At 35.7% G+C, this 24,216-nt stretch overlaps 1 protein-coding gene across 1 annotated transcript in view; it reads left to right on the forward strand.

The window, feature by feature from the left end:
• LOC128992711 (basement membrane-specific heparan sulfate proteoglycan core protein-like) overlaps nucleotides 1-24,216 on the forward strand; it is a 385,028-nt gene that overhangs the window by 300,592 nt on the left and 60,220 nt on the right. Inside the window, exons 23-45 of the mRNA XM_054416431.1 lie at nucleotides 425-556; nucleotides 2,697-2,813; nucleotides 3,165-3,358; nucleotides 4,161-4,373; nucleotides 4,651-4,782; nucleotides 5,427-5,603; nucleotides 6,310-6,488; nucleotides 7,128-7,272; nucleotides 8,005-8,150; nucleotides 9,662-9,807; nucleotides 10,183-10,256; nucleotides 11,220-11,360; nucleotides 11,867-11,998; nucleotides 12,866-13,009; nucleotides 15,174-15,382; nucleotides 15,991-16,219; nucleotides 16,885-17,049; nucleotides 18,051-18,241; nucleotides 18,914-19,046; nucleotides 19,216-19,368; nucleotides 19,660-19,793; nucleotides 20,673-20,805; nucleotides 21,676-21,829. Of these exons, the coding sequence (XP_054272406.1) occupies nucleotides 425-556; nucleotides 2,697-2,813; nucleotides 3,165-3,358; nucleotides 4,161-4,373; nucleotides 4,651-4,782; nucleotides 5,427-5,603; nucleotides 6,310-6,488; nucleotides 7,128-7,272; nucleotides 8,005-8,150; nucleotides 9,662-9,807; nucleotides 10,183-10,256; nucleotides 11,220-11,360; nucleotides 11,867-11,998; nucleotides 12,866-13,009; nucleotides 15,174-15,382; nucleotides 15,991-16,219; nucleotides 16,885-17,049; nucleotides 18,051-18,241; nucleotides 18,914-19,046; nucleotides 19,216-19,368; nucleotides 19,660-19,793; nucleotides 20,673-20,805; nucleotides 21,676-21,829 (3,573 nt within the window). The remainder of the gene's footprint in view (nucleotides 1-424; nucleotides 557-2,696; nucleotides 2,814-3,164; nucleotides 3,359-4,160; nucleotides 4,374-4,650; nucleotides 4,783-5,426; nucleotides 5,604-6,309; nucleotides 6,489-7,127; nucleotides 7,273-8,004; nucleotides 8,151-9,661; nucleotides 9,808-10,182; nucleotides 10,257-11,219; nucleotides 11,361-11,866; nucleotides 11,999-12,865; nucleotides 13,010-15,173; nucleotides 15,383-15,990; nucleotides 16,220-16,884; nucleotides 17,050-18,050; nucleotides 18,242-18,913; nucleotides 19,047-19,215; nucleotides 19,369-19,659; nucleotides 19,794-20,672; nucleotides 20,806-21,675; nucleotides 21,830-24,216) is intronic.

The following is a 24,216-nucleotide window of genomic DNA, read 5'->3' on the forward strand; positions in this document are numbered from 1 at the left end:
GGCTCGTTCATTGACAGGATTAAAATGGTGTTGCAATGTGATTATGGAGAGGAGGGATATTTGAGCAAGGCTCAGACTAGGAGTTCGCCAAACTGATGGAAGTCCGGGGAGAAGATTTAGATAAACGTTGGGACAATACTTTTTAATACTTTTCAATCAAATGGCGACCATACAAAGTAGGTATTTTAAGCCAATACTTCAGTATTGGGTTCAATGAGAGTGGTAATGTCATTAGAAGCTTTTAAGGGTGTGGACTATGACTTAATTTTAACTACTTATCCTAGTACAAAAAAAATAAGCACCTCTAGACTACTCTGATTTCAGTATGCAAGAAAGCCCAAATATTTTACGTATAGTCAAAAAGGACATAGTACAAAAGAGATGCAGTATTTTGAACAAAAATTGGTTACGAGTTTTTCCACAGATCCGCATGGGTGTGAGCCGAACGAGTTCCGTTGTGACAACAAGAAGTGTGTCCAGAAGACTTGGAGGTGTGACTCAGACGACGACTGCGGGGACGGCTCAGATGAGAGAAACTGTGAACCGAGCCCTCCAGGTCAGTCTTTGTGTAATTCATCTGTATTTCTTTTAAATAATATTGTAAGAATATAGTTTGTAAAATGGTGTTCTATACCATAGTTAGGTATATGAGTGTTTTAGTGCTCACCTGGAGATCAAAAGGTTAACACTTTAATCCTTTAATCAAGTCATTAGCATTTTGATGGTTCAAAACTTGTGCTATCTGTCCTTGATCTTTGGGATTTTAATAAATTATCTTGACTAATAAAACAGCTGATCCATTCTACACTTCAGTTGCATTAATATTCAGCTTAGAAACCACAATAGAGTGTGGGCCAATGTCTTAAAGAATTGATAATAATTATGGTCAATGATTGTTTGAAAAACTAAGAGTAAAGTTGTTTTTTTCATGATTTATCGTTATTACTTGAACATCTAGCTTTGCTGAGTAATTTCTTTTTGAAACTCTTTTTAGCGAATTTCCCTATAGGGAAGTAGCTATTACCGTAGGTCTCATGGTAAGACTTAAGCCCGGGACCGATTTACTTTTTCATTTTGATGTCCCCAGAGGCCAAAAACACCATTCGTTCAAATTTTTATATATCTATATATAGAGATATATATATATATATATATATGTGTGTCCATCCGCACGATAACTTGAGTAATTTTTGTCCGATTTTGATAAAATTTGGTTTGAAGGTGTAAGGCAGGATAAACTTGAATGAGTTCGCGAACCAGCATGATCGGACTATGGGAACGGGGGTTTATGGGGGGTTTTATGGGGTAAAAATAGGTTTTTCCCATTTTTGACCCTAAAAACACAAGATTTTACAATTTCTTTTTAAACCATTTTGTAGAGCTTAAAAAAACAAATAATTTAGTATATTGAAGCGTTATTATCCGCCTAATTGTTACGGAGAAAATTCAAAAAAATTGTAATTTTAAAATTCCCATGTTATTCTTATGGAGAATAAGTCAACTGTTGTAGTTTGCTTGTTTATGAACATATTTTGATCAAATTTGGAAAATACATTAATTTCTTACTAAACCACAGTACCTTTTAATATTTTACATTAAAAAAAACTTTTTTACCCTCCCTGTTGCAGCAAACCTAAGTACTCATTAAACTAATTCTGTTTAAATAGGGAATAAATGTGATATTTTTAAGGAGACAATTTAGTTTAAATCTAATCAGGCAGATGGAAATTCGCTAAGTCTGCAGGTTTGCTGCGGCGGGGGTATTATGTTCCCACCATAATTCTGAATGGTTCTCTTTCTGTTCCCCATTTTTTTGTGACACTAAGGCTCTTATTAGACGAGGCAGCCAAGTTGCGCAACCAGCCGGGCAGCCAGTCGCCTGTCTGGCTGCCTAGCGTAGCAACCAGTAGAGCAACCAGTAGAGCAGCCACAGGGCAGCCACAAAATTACCAACTAGGCCAGTCTCTTGTTGACAGTGGAACAGTGTTGGTGGAACAGTTCTGTTAGGGAGAGACGCTGTCAGAATGCGATATGAATATTTGCTTCTTCTGCTACTCATGAAAAAGAGAAGATAAAGGAAGAGGAGGATGCATATACATCCTATTCTTTCATCAAGAACAGAAAAAGGATTTTATTACACCAACTACACAGTTATATTACAAGAATACTGAGGAAAACAACACAACAATGATGTGACCGGCAGAGATGAACGCACTTCCACGAGTGATGATCTACTACTGATGTGTGGCAGCGGGTGACTGGCTGCCCAGTGTAATAAGATCCATAAGCTACACAGGAGCGCGACCAGACCGAGCAGCCAGTGGTTGCCTGTGCGGTCGCCGGGCACGGCAACCAGCCGGCAGCCAAACAGTGGCTGCGCAACTGGCTGCCCTCGTGTAATAAGCTCCATAAGAACCAATGCCAAGTGACTGGCTGGCCGACTGGCTGCCCGGCTGGCAGCGCAACTTGGCTGCCTCGTCTAATAAGGGCCTAAGAACTCTGATTACATTTTACTAAACTTTATTATTTAGCATCACCTGTCTATTTCATTTACCAATGATGACTACCACTGATAAGCAGTTTTATTTTTAACTTACTCTGTCGGTTGAAAGATAGATTCATAACCCAATAAATGCTTGATGTAAGATATTTCCAATGTGTCAGCTGGTCATAATTCATGTTATAACCTTGTCTAGGTTCTGCGTGTCAATACAATGAGTACCAGTGTGCCAGGAGGGACCAATGCATTCCAAAAGCATTCCATTGTGACATGGAGGTAGACTGCCAAGACGGCAGCGATGAGTTTGGTTGTTGTAAGTAACTAGTTTGCTACAAATGTGAATGGTATGGTTATTTTATTTATTGCTCTAATTTTGGATGCAGAGGCTGTCCACAATTCCTCCACAACATTCACAATTACTTACATAAGTAGTTTTAGATATTGAGTTAACAGTTTGGAGTTCCAATGAGGAAGGAGAATGACTTGTACTTCACTTACAGTTTACAACATGACCCTTACACATTATATTTCATCATAACTTTAAATTTATCAAAAATAATGATCTGCAATATTTCTCTTTCACTGGCTCGTGTACATTAATATAGTTCTTAATGTTTTCTCTGCTGATTCTTTTCCACAATGAATCCCTCTTGTTGGTCCACAGCAAAGGCGGAAATTCAGAAGCCACCGCCTTCTATGGTAGTGAAGCAGCCTGGTGAGACGTTCATCATCACTTGTACGGCAGTGGGCGTTCCTACCCCGGAGGTGGTGTGGCGGCTCAACTGGGGACACATTCCCCCCAAGTGTCAAACCACGAGTAGGGACGGCTACGGTGTCCTTACCTGCCCTAATATTCAGGTGCGGGACGATTACATGAATGTACTGGAGTTCTCAAATTTTTACTACTATTTTTATTTTTAGGCTTCCTGTAATCATGTTGTTCCCTAATTTTCATAGAAATTATTTCCTTTCAAGTTTTGAGATGCAGATATGTGTGGAGCTTACGTGCCCTAATATTTAGGTTCGGAACAATAACACTTAATTATGTTTATCAAAATTCTCAAATGCATACTTCTACTTTTTGATCCAGTGAATAATTTGTAAAATGATTTTTAAGTGAATATTTATTGTAAATAAGAATAGGTAAGAATAGTTTTCCACTCTCCAAAATCTTTGGAAAATTCCTAAACTATTGTGTTGGGTCATCAAGTTATTAGTGTGTCTTTAAGCTTGAGGACTTCCATTTCTTCACTCGTAGTTTTGGATTTAATGCACAATAAATCATTATAATATAATGAAAAACTCAAGAAAATACAACACACTCTCCGAAAAAGATCCTGGTGGTATAGACAAAAGATATTTACAGTTCTTAACATTTAACTTATTCTGTGATGCTGAAGAAACAACATCACCTGTTTGTGTCCGCCGGGCTACGAAGGACGGCGCTGTGAAAAGTGCTCAGAGCCGTACTATGTTTTCTTATGTTTTTTTATGTAAAACTTCCAAAGCCATAGCACTTAGAAAATTAAATATTTAATTCATTGAATATTCTTCATTTCACTATACAACTTCTACACTCTTTTAAGTACCACCATTGTTGGTGTCAATGAACTTAAACTGTCATAATCCAAATAAAATAAACATTCAACATGTTTGGCAGGAGTCGGACCAAGGCGCTTACAGTTGTGAAGCCCTCAACAACCGAGGGTCGACCTTCGCCATTCCTGACACGATACTCGTGGTTAAACCGTCTCACACGACCTGTCCCGAAGGTTCGTTCAATGACTTGGCTACAAGACCTGACGAGTGCATTCCTTGCTTCTGCTTCGGTGTCACCACCAAGTGTCGCAGTGCCGACCTGTATATTTACCAGGTACGTTTGTGACTTGTAAAACTATCAATTTTGAAAAGGATTTTAAGATTTATATTGCACTTCATGATTTAGTAAATTTTATATTCCATTAGTAGTACTGTAAGTGGTATTTTTAGGTGTGCGCTCAAATTTCATGTGTGAGGTAAAGCCTTACAGAAGTGCACTCTATCACATTATATAATGGTTTTTAGAGTAATATGCATACTCGGTAGTTTGGTTGTAAGGACATTTCTTCCACATTTCTTTCCGCAATATTCACTTCCACTTCTTTCCGCAGTTGCCTCCGCCCTTGGATGTCTATAGGATAGTAAATGTCTACGTTCCTTCTTCAGGAGGCATAGAGATCCGGCGAGGTGAGACTTCCCAGTTCCAGGCTTCCATCCATCCTTCAGGAAGGAGTGGGTTCCAGGTATGCATCCCTAACTATAATGCACCCCCATAGTTGGGCGTTAATTCAACTATAGTGTCATGAATTAATTATTAAAATTAATTACCTGGGTGTATGAGGTAAATTTTATTTTTCAAATAGAATATATTGTTAAGTATTTTTTAAAATTTTTTTATGGATTAGCATGACTCTTCAATGTTTTGTATCGCAGTTGCACTGTCTTTGACATAGTAAAAAAAAATATAAGTGTGTAGGACCTATTCAAATGGCAAAACACATTTTTATATTTATCATTTTTAAAGTTACACTTAAGTTCTTTTGATTGAGTAAAATCATTTTCTTTTACTTTGAAGATTGTGGTTTGGTAGTTTACTTGGATTTATGGATATATATTGAGAACATTTAGTAAATTATTTGTTTCTCACAAAGTTAATAACACTTAAATAAAAAACACACTTTATGACATTCCATGTACCAGCAAACCAAAGTACTCACAAACCTAATGGGGAATAAATCTAACATGTTTAAGGGAGTATTTCAGTGGAAATCCAATCAGGTAAATGGGAATTTGGATTGCTTAGTCAGCAGGTTTGCTGAAGCAGTTTTCAAAATCCCCAAAGATTATAATTTAGTTTCTATTGTACATTTATTGCGTTTTTTTTCAGATATCATTGACAGACAATGAACTGAAATCTTCATACTACAATCCCGTGTATCCGTACTTTGCCTTGCCAGAGAACTACCATGGCAACCAGCTCAAGTCTTACGGAGGATTTATCAAATACACTGTCAAAACTGACGGAACCGGCAGCTCACTTCCTATACCTGATATCATCCTCTCTGTAAGCTATTTCAACTTATTCCAAATCTGTGTAAAGTTACATTATAGAAGTAAGTATATGTCCGCTTGGAGCACTTTTTTTACTATTGAGATTTTTTTTAGTTGAATTTCTACTAATTCTTTAAAAATGGGGTTCCATTTTTGAACGGGACATTTCATTTTTGTCACAGAGGTAGAGTGGAAAAACTTAAAACTGGCACTTAAGTTGTAAGCCTCTGTAGCATGTTTTAATTTACATTTAAAACTCTGTAATCTTAGAAAAGTTTATTATTTATTCACCAATAATGTACCAGAAAGGAAATGTATCCAGAAAAAAACTTTCTAATTGTAATTTTTATGCTCATACTTGTATTACAGGAAACATCTACCGCATATCGGATTGGTTACACAACTTCAGTACTTTTCTGTAACAAAAATCTGAAATACACTGTCTAAGCGCTTTTCTGTTAAATTTATTTCATTATGCTCAAGTTGTGTTCATATGGCCCTGAAACATTTTATTGTATTCAGTTTGTTGAATTGAATTTGAACGACTTGGTAAATCTTTATGACAACTGTACTGTTTTTAAAGAAAATGTATGAAAAACAGCATTTTCTATTGTCAACTTGAATCTTATGTTCGTCCGTATTGATAAGGGTTGATTATTGAATATTTTTAGTTTTGTATTATTATTTTAAAATTTAACATTTCTAACATTCTGTTTCAGGGCAACAACTACACCCTGGTGTTCAAAGGACCTCCCCTTGATCCCCGGAAAGAGAACAACATCGCTGTCCAGTTCTATCCGGGTAACTGGTACAGAGTCAGTCAGGATAACAGGGAGTATCCGGCATCTAGACAGGATATCATGATGACTCTGCAGAACATTGATCAGCTGCTTATCAGGTGAGTTGCCGGATAGACGGTTTCAGATTCAACAATCCATCAAATACTTTTAATAACAACCTCAAATGAAACATTCAGAACAAATTAACCCATAGCGATTTGGAAGTGCCCGTGAACGCCAGGTAAATTACATATGTTCAGGGGCACTCCCATATTGCTAATGATATAGCTTTTTTCCATGAGTAGCGGAGCCAAATTAGTCGGTATTGAATATCTTATCAGACTAACAAAAAAAAAAATGGTTCACACAGACAATCAACGGATTTCAATGAGTAGGCCTACAATTTTAGTATTTTTATTTTATTTTCTTTCTCATTTTGCCGTCATGATTCCAATAAGAGTACATAATTAATTATTTCAAAAAGGATAATGCTAATTTATAACACATCTACCATAGCCATAATGTTCCACCACTGAACCTAAACAATAGAAAAAAGTAAATTATCAATATCAAACATTAGCACAATATCGTAAACTATTTATTAAATTAAAAACATAAACATAACTGTAAACAATCCTACTTTGACAGTTCTCATTGTGTATCACACCTTTTTTTTGCTGCTTAATATTGGGTTGTCTTCTGTTCTTTTTCTTCTTTTGACCTTGTCTAAACCTAAAACATTTCTACTTGTTGCCCAGGACGCAATACTTCAGTGATGGTCTGGAGACGACCATCACAGACATCAACATGGACTCTGCAGCCTACAGTAACAGTGGTCAAGGTCAGGCAGCTTACGTAGAGAACTGTGAGTGTCCCGTCGGCTACTCTGGGCTCTCTTGTGATGTAAGTACTACTGCTCGTACAACTGAAATTCAGTCAAATTCTGTTAGCTGCCCATAATAGCATGAAGTGCGTTGCTAGCCAGATGGTTTACTTTTGTAATTTCAAATCAAGTTTAGAAATAAAAACAGAACCTTAAAGCTAAGCAAATTTAATAAGAAGTCCAAAAAGGAAAGCTAAGCAAATTTAAGAAGAAGTCCAAAAAGGTTTGAGTAGTTGGGCCACTATCCTTCGATGAAAATTGAAGGTATATTTTTAAGGACCTCAAAATACCCCTTTCTTTGTTTGTATATTTATCTTGGTTTAATTTATGAAAAGGAAAATTTGGATCTTTTTGTGAACTTAAAAAACTTGATCCAAACGTTAAATGTACCAAAAAATAGGCTGCATAAAATAGTCCCTTCCAAATGTATAAACTCTTGGAAATAAGTTGCCTAAAAAGGTACATGTCCTCCATGACATTTTTTTAAATGTAGGCTAAGGCTCTGTATTTATCATGAAAAACTGTTTTTGCAATGTGAATATTTATGACTGGAACCTGGACTCTTATGAGTTTAATAATTTATAATAGAAAAGCTGGAAAGTTTCCAAACACGTCATAGGGTTTTTAAACAAACAGATGGTCTTAGCCAGTAAAAAGCTGCATAGATCATCTCACTCTATTCAATACTCATTCATGTTTGGATTATATACACCTAGTTTAGTTGCTTACCTGTCATTGACAATATGTTGCAGAGTTGTGACCGAGGTTTCATGCACACCGAGAACGGACCATGGCTCGGCAGATGTGAACAACAGGTTGACTGTCCGCCCAAGTATTACAAGGATCACAGGGACAACCGTTGCCAGCCGTGTCCGTGTCCTCACACTGACTCACACCAGTAAGTCTACCGATGTTTAGTTTTCGGTTCAAATGTGTTTTCAATATTTTGTTAAGTTGTACGGTTTTTTAATTCGTTGTAGTGTAAGGTATATAATGGGAACAATTTGAGATGCACCCAGTATTTATTACCTACTCTTACTCAAATTTAGAGGTATGCTTTGATGGTCATAGACTGTCAAATAATGGTCTACAAGAGGGACCGTGTTGTTGAGCTGACAAAGGTTTTGGTCGATGTTCGATGTTACAGCAATCCATCTCCGGTGTAAGTTAAAATTTAACTTGGTTGTAGCTGTGTTGAGTTTTAGCTTGCTCTAGATAATTTGCCGTAACTCATCCAAATGTTGTGTATTTTTGCAAGTTCAATTAAGAGCCCTTGGAGCGTAGACGTTCTAACTCATGAAACAATTAAAAAACTACGAAGCAAATTTCTAATCCCACAGTATACTAGATACTTAAATTACAACCACTTTGGTGTGAAAAAATATTGTGAGGTGGTAAATAACTCTGTAGCAGCTGTTTGAAAATAACAAAATTAACATTGCTCTTATGGCGGGCAAATCCAAGATGACCGTTGGCTTCCATGAACTCCCTTGGAAGACATTCAAAATAGCAAACGACATTTCTAATCTCACAGTATACTAGATCTTTACATTATAATCAGTTTGGTGTTTGAAAAACTATTTTGGGATGATAATTAAGTCTTCAGCAGCTGTTTGAAATTATCCAAGATGGCCGCTAGCCCCCAAGGACTCTTAAGTCATCAACAGGTCAACTCAGGTAGACTGATTCAAAGATTCAATAATCTTTCTAGACTATTGAAATATTGTACAGATATTTAGGATTGGACCCTTGACTGAACCAAAAACTATAAAAAATGCAAAAGTACTCAATAAAGTACAAAAAGTTCACAATAATGCAATGGATAGGTTTTAAAAGCTCACACTCTGTGCACATAGTTTGTATACTACTGCACTATACTAAATGCTATAGACCCGTGTAAGGTGAGTCGGTGGCTCATTTGTTATCGTCCCGGGCTTCGGGCCCAAGGCATTGATGTCGTGGGTTCGGATTCTGGTCACTGCCACAAACACTTAATCAGTACAGTTCACCTTATTACTGTTCTGGCTCACCCCTTGCTTTGCTGGATTGCTGGATATGTTCCACGCACAGATCTGTAGTCTATGTGGACGGGCAAATGCAAGGTTAAAAGGGGCCACCTCTTTGGGAAAAATAATAATAATAATAATAATAAAGGATACATCAAATATCTGAGTATGATACTGAGCAAGGCAAACAGGTTGTGACTTGTTTATTTACATGGGTGTGAACAAAGTAGTGTATGTATGCAACTAACTGTAAGAGAAATACACAGATGGTCTGAATCAAACGGATACTAATAAAACTTTTATTAGTATCCGTTAAAATGCACAAAATCAAGGTGTAGTCTACTGTATTGGTAGCTGTAGTCCTTTAGCTCGAGTAAGTCTTAACGGTTTGATTGTGGCGCAGGTTTGGCACGTCGTGCATTTTGGCGTCAGACAACAACATTACCTGTTCGTGTCCGCCGGGCTACGAAGGACGGCGCTGTGAAAAGTGCTCAGAGCCGTACTATGTTGGGAACCCACTGCAGGGACAGGCTTGCGTCCGCAGACCTCGTGAGTACTCGGAACTACATTGGAAAATTTTTACATACTATGGAAAATTGTCTATAGCTTATGGCAACTTGTTGCCAATAGCTATAATAGATACCATGCTGTTTGTAGCATGACTGTCAATGGCAAAACCAAAATTTATCAGAGAGAATGTTTTACTGTACTAAAAGAATTATATAAGGTGAAGAAGGTAAAGAATTGAATATTTGTATTCATTATTTTATTTCGAACAAAATAATATGCTGAAACATCGGAAACTAAGAAAATTCTATTTCTGAAGTATTCACATCATGTGTGAGCTCTGTTGCAAAATTACAGAATGTTACAAGTTTTTCCCTCCATTTATATCAATTACTGACTCCGATTTTTATATTGCAGCTGAATCTGAGTGTGATGCAGCCGGATCAAGATCATCCCAACCAGACCCCTACACCGGCCAGTGCTTGTGCAAGGTAGGCTATATGGATACTCCTCATACTTTTCCATACTTTGAAAATCATAATTATGAGTCACCTCATTTGATACCTAGAAGTGTTGGTCCACTCAACACCACACTTAACAATGAGTGCGCTTGTAGTGGTTTGTGGTCAGTGGTGCTGTTTTTGTTATTTCACCAGTGCCAACTGCGTGCAGAATTAAAATAGGTTATGAGAGTCTAAAAATTGCAGCTAAACTGTTGGTATAGTGTAATAATTTAATCTAGAACGGGGGCCTCAATGTGCCACATTTGAATTATTTTTATTTAATGTGTTGATGTATGTCAGTTAATGTAGTGTCATTAGTAGTGTATTTTTATGCCTTTTATTTTTTTTATTACTTTGTGCAGTTTATTTAATGAAGAAAATAACCCTGATAGAAGGTATTAAATATAGTAAATCAGGCATCCACCCGTTTAAAATAAATTATACATGATAAATCATTGTTCTCAGAATTAATTTTAATCTTATTTATTAACAATTTATTTTCTTAGATTGTCGAGATGAAAAATGTGTGCCTTTAAAACTATCTAATTAGCCTAATGGATTTTTCTTGAAATTTATATATAGTTAGTTATATTGATGTTTGACCTGAAATCCTGATACAAACTCAACTTTGTCTGTTTCTCATGCTTTTCTCCTGGATCATTTTGTAAGTAACTGGTTTTATCTAATAAACTATAAAGAGTTTGCAAACTTTTAATGATAAAACTTCTTTGCATCTCTAACTTGCCATTTGGCTTTGCAATTTGCTCATTTTAGCTACTATTGAAAAAGTTAAATTTGATGGTTTGGTTGAATTGATTTTGGATGAGTTTTTTTTTGTAGTTAAGTTTTCACAAATTTAGACTTTTGACAAGTTTTTTTGTTGTTGTGACATATAAAATTTGGTCTTATTACATGATATAGGTGGTTAAATAATTTTCTTGTTTATCATAGGAATACGCTACTGGACGTACGTGTAACCAATGTAAGCCGAACACATTCAACTTGGCATCCGGCAACCAGTTTGGCTGCATCAGCTGTTTCTGTATGGGCATCAACACTACTTGCGGCAGTTCTGACCTCTACAGAACACAGGTAATCTAGTTAAGCATTTATTTATTTCTTATTACCATTTTTCTTTCTGTCTCCCTCCCCAGTTCCTCACTAATAGGACTGTTAATTAACATTGTAGCCAATGATTTCTTACTGGTTGTAATAATTTCTGTATGTAAAACAGATCCTTTTGTTTTCTTTAAAAACAAAATCATACAATATATAACCTCTAATTTTTATCGATGGCATTTTATAATGCATAAAGGTCAGGTAAAAACATTGTTGTTGAAAGAAATCACAAAAAATTTAAAGTAAATTTATGAATCTTTGTTCTAGTAAAAAGGGAATAAATGTTAAAATTTTGTTTGTTAGCTTTATGCATCAATTGGACCTCGCCGACAAGTTTTTTTTTAAACTTGGTGAGGCCAAGCTGTTGTAATTTCTTTAATAAATATATTTGAATTTGAAATATTTGTAAAAACTGTTTCATATCTTGACTTTTTATTATTATATTCTATTTTAACGGATATCAATTATTTTGTTCACAGATTGTCGCTGCTTTTACAAGGGACAATCAGGGATTCAAGCTTGCTGAAGCCAACCATCTCAACGAACCGATTACAGACATTCAAGTGAACCCGTCCGCACAAGAGATTTACTTCCAACAGTTCAATCCAGGGGTAAGTTTATTCAATCTATCACTAATACATAAATAGTTATAGCATCTTAAGTTATTACTTTTTATTTTGCATCTAATAGTAGATTGTAACTAAAATGTTGACCTTCTTTTGTACCGCTAAGAAACAAAAGATTTAGCTATAAGTTTATAGCCTGCATCAATTTCATAATAGTTCGTTAGGAGGTAGGAATAGCATGGGTTACTCTAACACTGTGGAAATAATAATACAGACTGTTGTGAAGACAATGCTAATCTATATATATAAAATCCAATCTATGTTTGTTTGTTTGTTTGTCCTTAATGGACTCCGAAACCGCTCGACAGATTGTAATGAAACTTGCAGGCATTATTAAGCATTATTCAAGGATGGTTTGTGTGAAGTTTGGTGCAGATCCGTCAAAAGGGCTCCGCCGCAGTGGCTCTGGAGTTTTCCATTTTAACTTTATGAGTACTAATATTTAAATGGAATTAAATAATCTTAACAGCTGGTTCAACTAAACAATTTGATTCTGTGATGTTAAATAGCATTAAAAAGTTAATAGGTTTACAAACAGGGTGCAGCACTATCATTTTTGTAATTTATGACAACAGCTAATTTGCAACCAAAAGGTGGGTGAGCGTAGCGAGCGAACTTCAACCTGGAGGCTAGGTAGCGTAGCGAACGAGCTAACCGAAAGGCAAGTGAGCGCATCGAACGAGCTCATCTTGAAAATGAACGAGCATTTAACATAAAACCACATTAGGACAGGACGACGTCTGTCGGGCCAGCTAGTATGTTATAAATGCTGCAATGCTTGAGCCCTTTCTCCAATGTAACTGACCTTCGTTTGTAAGAGCTGTTGACTCATTGGTCCATGTTTTTTTCCAGACCTACTACTGGATGCTCCCAAGCAAGTTCCTCTTTGACAAGGTGACATCTTACGGCGGCAACCTGCGCTATACTCTCCGCTACATTCCCGGCCCCAGCGGCCAGAGGTCCAAGAACAGCGCTCCAGATGTTGAGATTATTAGTGTGAGTATCTGAATATCTGAGAATATATTTGTTTGGATTTTTTTTTAATTTCATAAATCTTATTTAGAAAAAGAATAAATGAACTTAACTGAATGACAGTGGTCCAATATTTCCAATCATTGAAAAGACCCTTTTACTTTTTTTAGCTTTGGTGATTGCTGAAGTTCAAAAGTAGATTGTTGGTTGTGCTATTGGTGTAACTGATGATAGTCAGTTTCAAACCCAATTTCTTAGTAGTGCCATTAATATTAGAACTAGGGGTCTGCGGTGCACCGAAAAAGTCGGTAAGGTACGGTACAAGCTTAATTACTGTCAACGGTTCGGTACAGCATTTTACACGGTACAAATTCGGTTCAGTACAGCCTAATTATAATAATAAATTACTTTCAGTTTACTATCGTAGTAAACGACAGTTGGTTCGGAGCACATAAAAGTCTTATCAGATGTTTGTTTACGATCTTCATAATTTATTACTAGGGTGATGATGCAATAATAACCCCATTAGTAGTTCCAAATCCAATAACATTTTATCACGACAATAATTGTTGTATTCAAGTACTTCAAAGAACTGTTGAGTTTTATCACTTTTATTTCTTTACGACTTTCTCCAAATCTATTTTATCATAAAAATAATAATTTTATGATGACTGTTAAATGTTATCTCTAATTCAGTCAGTATTTTCGTAGATATTCAATTTGCCGCTGGCCATTGCCTACTGCCATAAAACTGTTTATGGCTACATATTTAACTTGTAACTAATCTACAATCTTATTTTATTAGTTAAAATATTTGTTATAGATATTTTATCTTTCTATTGACAACCACAAGCATAGTTGTTGTTGTTTGCATTATTTTTGTTTTCGTTATTCAAGCCTACTCGGTCTCAAATTATGACATTACATGTTCTGTATCTTGTCTTATATTGTTAGATGTGGCTGTTTAAGGCTTAAAATGTTTTTTAGTTTCCTGTATTTTTGTGTTGTGTTGAAGGTACTTTATGCAATCTAAATCTTATAACCTAGATAGTGATTTTGCTACCCTCATTGTAACCTAATCAATTTATATATAGGTCCTCCTAAATATTAGGTCTAGGCCTGGGTCTTTTGATTCTTTGGAAGAGCTTTAAAATATACTAAGAAAATTTGATTGAGCCTAAGATAAACCTATGATTGATTTGATTGATATTGTGGATGTTAACTTTGTAAATGAAAAGACAATAATCTTACTCTGTGATAATCCAAATTTTAGTTTTAGAAAAAAAACTTTTTAAGAGTTTTATAACTAGTTTTGAAGCTGATACAAAAATATGCTCTTAGCCATTACTTCATCATAACCTCTAGTGAACAGCTGGCAACTACACTGTCATCGTACTGAATGCTTTTAGGCCTGTATGTTTTAAAAAATTTTAAAAACAACTAGACATTGTGTTGGTTGGAAATAATTTACCATTTGTGTTTAATTATCTTGTCAATAAATGTTTCAAACATGTTTGTTCCTAAAAACTCTTATCATATTTTTAAAACCACTTTCATCATGGCTATTCAAAGTATCTCAGAGTAAAATAGGTAAAGCCTTTATCTTAACTGTGATTTTTCTTAGCACAATCCTCGTAGTAGTAAAAGGTTTTGTTTTAATAATGTGTGGTACAGTAATTGTTGTTAGAAAACCATGAATGTAGGATACTATCCATTTTCATAGTTATGTCAATGTATTAAAGTTAAAAATAATGGTTTAAATACAGTTCTGAGCAGAAAACCACAAAAACACGGGTAGCCGCGTACCGTACCGATTTTGTACCGAGAACCGAGGTACAAAATATTGTACCATACCGAACCGTACCGACCTTAAATTTTCTGTACCGCAGACCCCTAATTAGAACCGGTTGTATGACTTTTTTACTCATTAATATATTTTTCCAGACCTACTATTGAATACTCCCAAGCTAGAATTGAAATCATATCTGTCTTACACATTAATTAATTGTAGTCAGTGAATGCATGACCATGATACACCAGGCAGTATTGTTAATAAATTGTAACAGAAAGAGGATACTCTTATTATAAACCAACATCAATCTCACCCATCATTAGTAGTAAATAAATTAACGATCTGGTACACTTGACGAAATGAAAGTAGTAAGTAAATGGTATTTCTGGCACACAGGACAGTGAAGTTCGTCTGGTGTACTACAACCGCAATCAGCCCCAACCAGAACCCAACAGGCCGGTGACCATGACTGTTCCACTGCTAGAGCAGTACTGGGAGAGAGTGGACGGAGCCCCAGCCAACAGAGAACAGCTGCTGATGGGGCTGGCGGGGCTCAGTAATATTCTAATCAAGGCCACCTACACCACCAACACTCAGGAGGCTGCGTGAGTGTACTTTGTAGTTTTTAAAACTACTTTATGTGTTTACTTGATTAATCGTTTATTTATTAAAGACACAAAACGGAGTTGTCCAGTTACATTGTAGCTTATTCACAACACATAGAAAGTTTTAAGTGAATAATTTGACTAATTTGAGTGACGATAAATACTGTAGACCTCCAAGCAAATGAGCATGAAAGGTTACACAAGTTTTGTGGTCTTCAATCCACTATCTATATGACTAGTTTAGTAGCATATTATAGCTCCAATTTTAAATCTCTCAAGATCGTAGGAATCGTCAATGACATATATTGCCACACACACACATTTAACGGAGTTAAATTATAGTGTCTCTTCTTTATGTGTTTGAATGTTTCTTATGACAACGTTGTCTTTTGAACAATTTTGACGATTATGAGATTTGAGTTGTAATGCTTCAAATATAGTCATTTAACAAAAGGTAGTGGATTTTACAATAAAGAAAAATATTTAACCTATAGTCATTATATCAATCCTAAATTTGAAAATTAATACTGTAAGCAAATAACAAAAACTTCTTTTTTCAAAAGTGACTCTTAAATATTAACTCCTTTTACAAAAACTTTGAACCGCAGTCTGATCTCCGTCTCGTTGGACACGGCTACTGACGACCGCAACACTGGGCAGGCTCGTGCGGTGGAGGTGGAGCAATGTCAGTGCCCGCCTGGCTACCGAGGCACCAGCTGTCAACAGTGTGACGCTGGATACGCCCGCATGGAAAAGGGACTGTACCTCGGAGCTTGTGAACCATGCAGCTGCAACGGTTTCTCCAGCGAGTGCGACCCAGTCACCGGCGACTGCTTGGTGAGGGACTTTGAAATTAAGATTGTTTGTGTGATGTTGTATAATGTTGGCCTCTTAGGTTGTACCTGTTACTTATGTATACAGCATGAATTGACACAATGTAAAATTTTGATTGAATACAATAACAAATACAAACAGTTGCTAGTATCATTGTCTGCAGTCTACTCACTCTTGTTGGTTGATTATTTAACATGAGGAACATAATCGCCTTAGTTAATGAATGTTAGTTGACTGTACAAGTGCCAAGATACCTTGTTGTCACATTAACTGCATGCTGTGGCAACGTAATTCCGAGTTTTTATTTCATTTGTATTTATGTAATTATGGTGGAATAAATCATTATTTCATTAATTCATTATTATTTGTATATTCTAACTCTCGTAAATGTGAGTTGGTGCAGAATCCTTTTTTGCCAAAGACATTAAATTTGGAAGGGTTTAGTTTGTTAAATGTTTTGAATACAGTTTACATTGATAGATGATAGATCATCCCTTCCAGCTACCATATTAAAAATAATAGTATCCCATGTAAAAAGGGAAAATGTGCAAGTTTAGTACTGTATTTTTTAATTAAAATAATCCATTACTATATTTTCTTTTAAAATGTGTATAGTCTGAGACAAATTGCCTCTTACATAAGACAATAATGAAGACTTTTGTTGACAGAACTGCAGGGGTAACACGCAAGGCAACAGATGCGACCGCTGCATCAACGGCTATGTTGGCAATCCTGCCTCTGGTGTTCCCTGCACTAAGGAGTACGGCTGCTACTGTGATCCTAGAGGCAGTGCTAGCTTGACTTGTGAGCAAGCCAATCAGTGCACTTGCAAGGTAAGTTTACTTTTGTCTATAAAGTTATTGAGGGTTTGTAGTGAATTTGATATATATAGTAGAGTCCTACTATTCTGTAAATATTGGGACTGGACTGCGTTCGGATTAGAGGGAATTAGTCGGGTTTAATTCTGATTTAACAAATAAAATCTGGAATACGGAGTTATTTTGACATTGCATAATAATATGTGAAAATTATTTAGATTTTCAAATCCTCGTATTACAACATAGCCAAGTTCTTTGATCAAAATTGCAGATTTTTATGGATAACGAGGCGTAGACCTTAGAACATTTGAACTCTACTCTCCTGCTTACGGCCAATTATGAAATGGGAAGCTACAATGATAGCACTTTGATTGTTTCTGGAGATATTTCAACACTAGGGAATTATTGTTTATGTTGCTATATTTTTACAGCTAATCCTAGTGTACAAGAATAACAATAAAAATGTTCATCCCTAATAGATCTATGTAGCACTGAGAAGCATGTGGTCTAGCCTTCAAAAAATCATTTTACCTAGACCTAAAATTTCATTCTCTGTAGCATGTGGTTCAGTGATTTATATCACAATTTCCGTTAAGGAAAGTGAGTGTGGTTGATAAGGGAAGTTTAGAAAGATGTACAGTAGTTCAGTTAGCTTACCTAGAAAATTTCATTTCAGGGGCTTTTAGAAACAACAAGATTTTACACAACCCCTTAGCCCGATATTTCTTTCCAATACAGATCTTTTTTGAATAGTAGTTTGATGAGAATTTTGTTTTTATTTAAGAGTTGTATCCCTGACATCAATGAATTTTAATTTGTGTTTTTAGAACTTCCCAGCCTTGTCAGTCATAATTTTACCTTGATCAGTAGGCCTATGGTTTGGTAACTAAATTAAACCATCTCATAAAAGTTGCATTAATCTCTGGGAGATTTGAATATGTACTTAAGTATTTCCCATTAAAAACCATACTATAATTAATCTCTTCACTTTCAATAAATCAAATGTGTTTTTCCAGACTAACGTGATAGGCCAGTCATGCAGCGAGTGCAGGCCCGGAACATTCGACCTGTCCGAGTCCAACTTGGACGGCTGTATCGAGTGTTACTGCTCCGGAGTGTCCAACGATTGTCAATCGTCAAACATGCTGCGGGAGGCTATCCCCATGCAGATTGTTGACAAAACCCATCTATTCACACTTACCGATCCGTGAGTTGTTCCCTATCTTCAATTGCTCATTATATATTGGCCTGTTGATTGTCAGAGTTAAGAAATGAATGCTTTGGCTATCTACTGACGGGTGGATCAGTTTGATTTAAGAACAGCTATTTGGTGCCGGAGATTGGAGCACATCTTAGGATTAGATCGTGGAACTGTGGGACGTTCATAAGAGGTTTTCAATTAGCTTGACGCTATGACCTGATGTGCTCGAATTTCTGCAGCATGGAAACAGCCGTAGTAAAACCATACTTCAAAAGTAACACAAGTAACCTTAATTTGCCAATTTTTTTGCTAATTTAGTGTTTCAGTAAAGAATTTTATTTCCTTGTATTAATAATGGTAAACCATATAGGTGAATTCAAGTTGATGCTCTTTCAATATTTTTGAGGAATCTCAGGAGAACTTTTTTTACTGCAAATGGATTAGACATTAATAATGACATGGGAAATCTATTAAGCCCAGTGCCATAATTTTTTATTTTTTTATTTTGAACATTTTATTATTAGTTGGGTGGGAAAAGAGAAATGTATCAGATATGGTTTTATTTGAATTCATCCTGTAAAATGTTGTATTGTTGGCTGATTTCATTCAGATATTTAATCCCCTAGAAACATGTTGTTGTACCTCTCAGAATTATTCAATGTCAAATTTACGTTATAGGAATAGACAAGTTGTAATTCAAGAAGACTTCATTTTGAACCCAGCCATGAACGAGATTGGATACGACTTTGCCAACAACCAGCGACAGCAGAGGTTGTTCTGGTCCCTACCACCAGACTTCACTGGAAACAAGGTATTTTAGTTTTAAGTGTACCGGTATTCTCTTCGGACATTTTAAATTCCGTTTATGATGTAGCCTATGCAAAAATGATGATATATATAAGTATACATTAGAGTAGCATCATGTAATTTACCAAGTCAAGAATTTGGAAATGATTACTAACCTAAAACAATTTTTTCAGGTTCTTTCCTACGGAGGTAACCTCAACTTCACCCAGAGATATTCCGCACTACCTAGTCATCCTCCGTCATTTGACACAGACGTGATCATCGTGGGTCCGAGTCTGTCCATCTATTGGACTGATGAAGAAGTACTGAGGCCTGATGTAACTAGGGTTAGTATTCATTTTTTTAAGTAGCCAGAGTTTGTTCTAGCACTTGTCAAGGACTTGATTTCAACGATGATATTAACTATTTTTTCTTTCTTAATATTTTTCAAAGAATTTTTATCCTAGTGATACTAGTGAACTATTAGCAAAACATGTAAACCAAAAGGACTGCTTCATGGTTAGTTTTACTGCTCTTTTAATGTTAGTTTAGTCTTTCTACAGCTTATTATCTGTTTGCCATATGAAGTTACTGTCTAGCAAATTCCTATGTGACACATTGGTGTGTGGCTGTTACAGTCTACATCCATCACTCTAAAAGAAAACAAGTGGAGACGTCTAGACCAGACTGTAGGTCAGCGACCTGCCTCTCGTGCAGAGATGATGCGTGTCTTGTCCAACGTTCAAGCCATCCTGATCCGAGCAACGCACAGGTATTGTAATTTTATACTAAATTTTCTACTTAAAAAACTGATATGCTTGGAATACTGTTGGCGATGAATTGATCACAGTTAAGATCCAAAACGGTTGTTGCTTCCTAGGATTAGAATGTATGTTCTTTCCACATTACTAGAAATTGAATGACAATTTATCAATATGGAAGTGTATTGTGATTCAATAGTTGTTGCTCTTATTGGGGTGAAAAATTAATGTTGTTTAGTTCAGTATAAAACCGTAAAAGACAAATAAGTATAGGTATCTCTCCAAAGAATTTTGTTTAGCTGGGAGGATGACTGATATTTTATAATAATGTTTAAAGTTTTAGAAAATAATAATAGTCTTGGTGAGTCAGGTTTAAATTCCAATCAATTACCAATAAAATTAATCCATGTAATAATTTGGTAACCAGCTGTTTAGAGCCCAACTTAAGCTTTGGAACCACCTATGAATTGATCACACATACAGTAAAGTCATGGTATTTAGGTGATTACCGTATTGTTGAATTAATTGGTAAAGAAAGTGGCTGCATTCAAATATATTGTAGAAATCCATCTTGTGGGCAAGCTACAGTTCAACAATTCAATACAGTTTGGTTGATGTATAGTTTGCTCCATAGATGTATTGCTGCAACACATTCGAAACGTCAGCCACTATCTTTCCCAATCTTCTTTCACTATCTTTGCCAATTCAACAACGCAGTCATCTCCTGCAGAGGGATATTCAACGGTCTAGTTTGACTGTAGATGCCTACCTTCAAGGTTGTTCAAATAGAGGCCTCTCAAGGAAGAAACGAATTTATTGGAGTTTTCCCTCCAAATTATTCCTGTTTCCCTTCAAACAAGGACACTGAGGAACACTGAGTTTGTTTGCAGCACACACACACAGCAGAGCTACCTGAGTGATGTCAGTCTAGACACAGCTGTCCCTCAGCGTACTGGAGGTCCAGTGGCTGCGGAGGTGGAGGTCTGCAGATGTCCGCCTGGCTACAGAGGCACAAGTTGTGAGGTGAGCTCTGGTCATTTCATTCAGTTTATTTATATATAATATTGGGCATAATATATCCTTTATTGCAGTGACATCTTCTGTAGTCAAAGTGAAATCTTGAATGTTTTCCTAGGTCATTCCAAAATCAAGAACATCTTCTGCAGTCACAGCAGACTTGTGAACATATGTGTTCACTTCACGGCAACGGGCAACAACATTATCTATCTATCTATATATTAATAGGCAAGCATGTTTCTTTAAAACCTTTTTTCTCAGCTCGTGTGAATCGTAGGGAAAATCTACGCATACCGTTGGAAAGCTATTTTCCTGTAGGTGTGCAGAATCCCTTTATAAATTTAAATAGGCTCAAAGATAAGCACAAAAAATGAGTTTAAAAATTTGAAAAAATTAACATGGATCTTATGCGTTGCCATGCTGGTGACGAAATAACAACAAAATATAAACAGAAAATCAAAACAAATGGAAGAAACTCCAATCACATGTTTTATTTACAGTGTGGGGTGAAAATAGAGAAGTGAGTACATTACATATTTTTGGTCGAGTTTCGACCACTGGACGACCTCTCGTTATCATAAATGTGTGTGATGTTCACGGTTTTGCCAATTTTCAATTTTGAAATGTGGATCTTCGTCGCTTTCTGCGATTGGAAAAATAAAAGATCAGCTTAGTCTGAAGTGACCTGAGTTTGTCCCGAAAATTGTTCCCGGCATAAAACATTCCCTCAAGACCAACTGTCTGACCTGACCAGAAAAAATCGAAGACCTGCAGACACCTACACCTCTTGGATTGCAGGGACTGACCACCTAGATAGCCAAGCATTCCTTCCTTCGCAGATTCTTACAATAAAATATGTATTTGTTATATTTTCAGACCTGCAGCACAGGCTACTATCAAGACTTTGACAACACTTGTAAGAAGTGTCCCTGTAACAACAATGAAGAACATTGCGCCCTCGGTCCACAACAACAGGTCGTCTGCACATGCAGGTCGCCCTACGGTGGAATATACTGCGACAGGATCATCAGTGAGTTACCTGTTGCACATTATAACAGCATGTTATTCCAAACCTATCTGCATTATTGTTGGTTATTCTCTTGCCCTCTTTTGAAAATAATTTGCGTATTGTTAATTTTCAGTTCTAATTTCAAGGATTTATGTTTGAATCCACCTTTTTACAGTTTTATAAAGACTTTTTTTCAGTCTTTTATGAGTTGATTTTTCTTTTACTTACATGTTTATTGTTATGTTCAAACAATTTTAGTTACATACACAAAGGCAATATATAAACAAAGAAACAATTAAAGAATATGCTAATGCTTACCAGCCAGTAGGTGAATGCTGGTATTAACTTTGCACTCAGTAGATAAACTTCCAAAATCTAATTTGTCCTGTTGACACTATAAAGCTGAAGATATAAATTAGAAATCTATACGGTATTTTAATATTGTAAGAATCAGTTTTGGAGGAAACAGAAATATTAGTAGGCCTATTTATTTATACAATTTGATACTTTTAATACTTTTCTGATAAAACATAGCCTAATAATTCTCTAGCTTATTAATTTGCATGGTATTATTTCTTTGCACGTAAAGTAAAAAATCAGTAATTTTCTCCCCTTATGCCTAATGCATGTTTACTCATTGTGCCTGTTTCATATCCAATCTAGACTCAATCATGATGAAGTTGTACCCAGAAAAGGTGACGGCCTCTGTCGGCGACTACGTCACTTTCATCTGCTCGTACAAAAGTAGCGAGAAGTTGAGAATAGAGTTTGATGAAACGTTCGATCCCTCGGTTTATCCGATGAATTTGATGAGTGGAGACCTAGAAACCTCTAGGATAGCTCACGACTGGGGTCTAGAAGAACAGCTGGTTACTCAGATTAGACCTAACCTCAAAATGATTTCTTGTCGAGTGCGAAGTGAAAATGGAAGAGTCCTCGGATCTTTGTCTTCCATGATCGACATCGCCTCAAGCAAGTAACGATGTTCACTTTCGGGTGCTTCGGTACTGTCAAGTTTCACGATTCCTCAACGGTTCATGCATTACTGATGATGTTTTTGCCATTCATGAATTTCATTATTTGTTGAAAGTTGTGCTGTATACTTGCATTGGTTTTGTTTTTCAAAGCTTTTACATAGTACTATTTATGGTTTGGTGTTGCATATAAATAATATTAATTAAATCTGTTTCATAATCAAGTCAAATTAAATTATTTTTCAAAACATAAAACATAACTCATGTTAAGAGACAGTTTACAGCATTTGATCATCAGTAATGACTTCAATTCTGTGTTGTGTTTGTGTATATATTCTTTTCAAACATGGTATTTATTTATGTTGGTGCTCTTCATCTGTTGAAAAATATCATATTTTGTCTCTGTTATCTACTCACAAAACTCTCCTATAATTAGTCTAGGAACAATAATAATAGTAGAATAGTGAAAGAACAGGGCATTGATTTTTTAAATCACTGTTAGGCCAGGATTTTTAAAATCATCAGTCAATTGATTGTGTTGTCACATCATTAAGCTTATTTTTGTTAATAAGCTCTTGAATCGTCCACCTTTTATTAACTCTTCTGTCTCCTGTGATTTATCTTGGTTTTATTTCTTACTCTCTTTCATCTCCCAAATTGTTTATTTCTTTCTTTTGCTTTACCATCTTTTGCTACACTCTTCACTTGCTTCTTTTAACCTGCATACTTGCAGTATTGCACTTCAAGTTGTTAAAAAGTTTTTTACAGTTTTTAGACTTGTGTGTGTTTGGTTTGAAAGTTGAAAAATCTAAGTAATTTAATTGGCTACTTTTGTTTTTCCAATATTTGATTACACTTGCTTTGTTTTTGGGTGTAGATTTCTTCATGGTTGGTATTTTTATCACTAAACACTAAATAAATAAAACTAGTGCACCTGTTGCTTGAATTCGAGCAATTGCAAAGTAGCTATTCCAGATGTTATTTCAAAACAAATAACAGTCATAATTCCCGATGACTTAAAAGAGTCAACTCAAAGATAATGTAATAAATCACTCCACTCCAGTTATCGAAAATGAAAATGAACTCACTCTGAAAACAAACGCTCTTATGTGTATCATGCATTTTTTATAAACAGCTGTTTTAGTAGGCTATGAATACAAATTATTCGTCTGTTTAAGTAAACAAAATCTTTTCTTCATAAGAAATACATTGGGATTTTGATGGCCTGTGGGGCAAAGCCGCCCGAGGACTTTTATTACAGGAATTGGTGAAAGGGGGCGTCTACACAACAAATAATTAATTTTGACACCTCGTTTGTAAAAATCTCTCAATTATTAACGGAGGAGTAGTGTTTCGTATAAATCGCTTTCACGTTATAAGGATCCTTTACATATCAAAATTATTTGGTTAACTTTATTTTTTTTTTAGGTTTCT

Source organism: Macrosteles quadrilineatus, unplaced genomic scaffold, assembly GCF_028750875.1.
Source record: "Macrosteles quadrilineatus isolate MER2022 unplaced genomic scaffold, UCM_ALF_1.0 Scaffold_4__1_contigs__length_99947679, whole genome shotgun sequence".
NCBI classification, from domain to species: Eukaryota; Metazoa; Arthropoda; class Insecta; order Hemiptera; family Cicadellidae; genus Macrosteles; species Macrosteles quadrilineatus.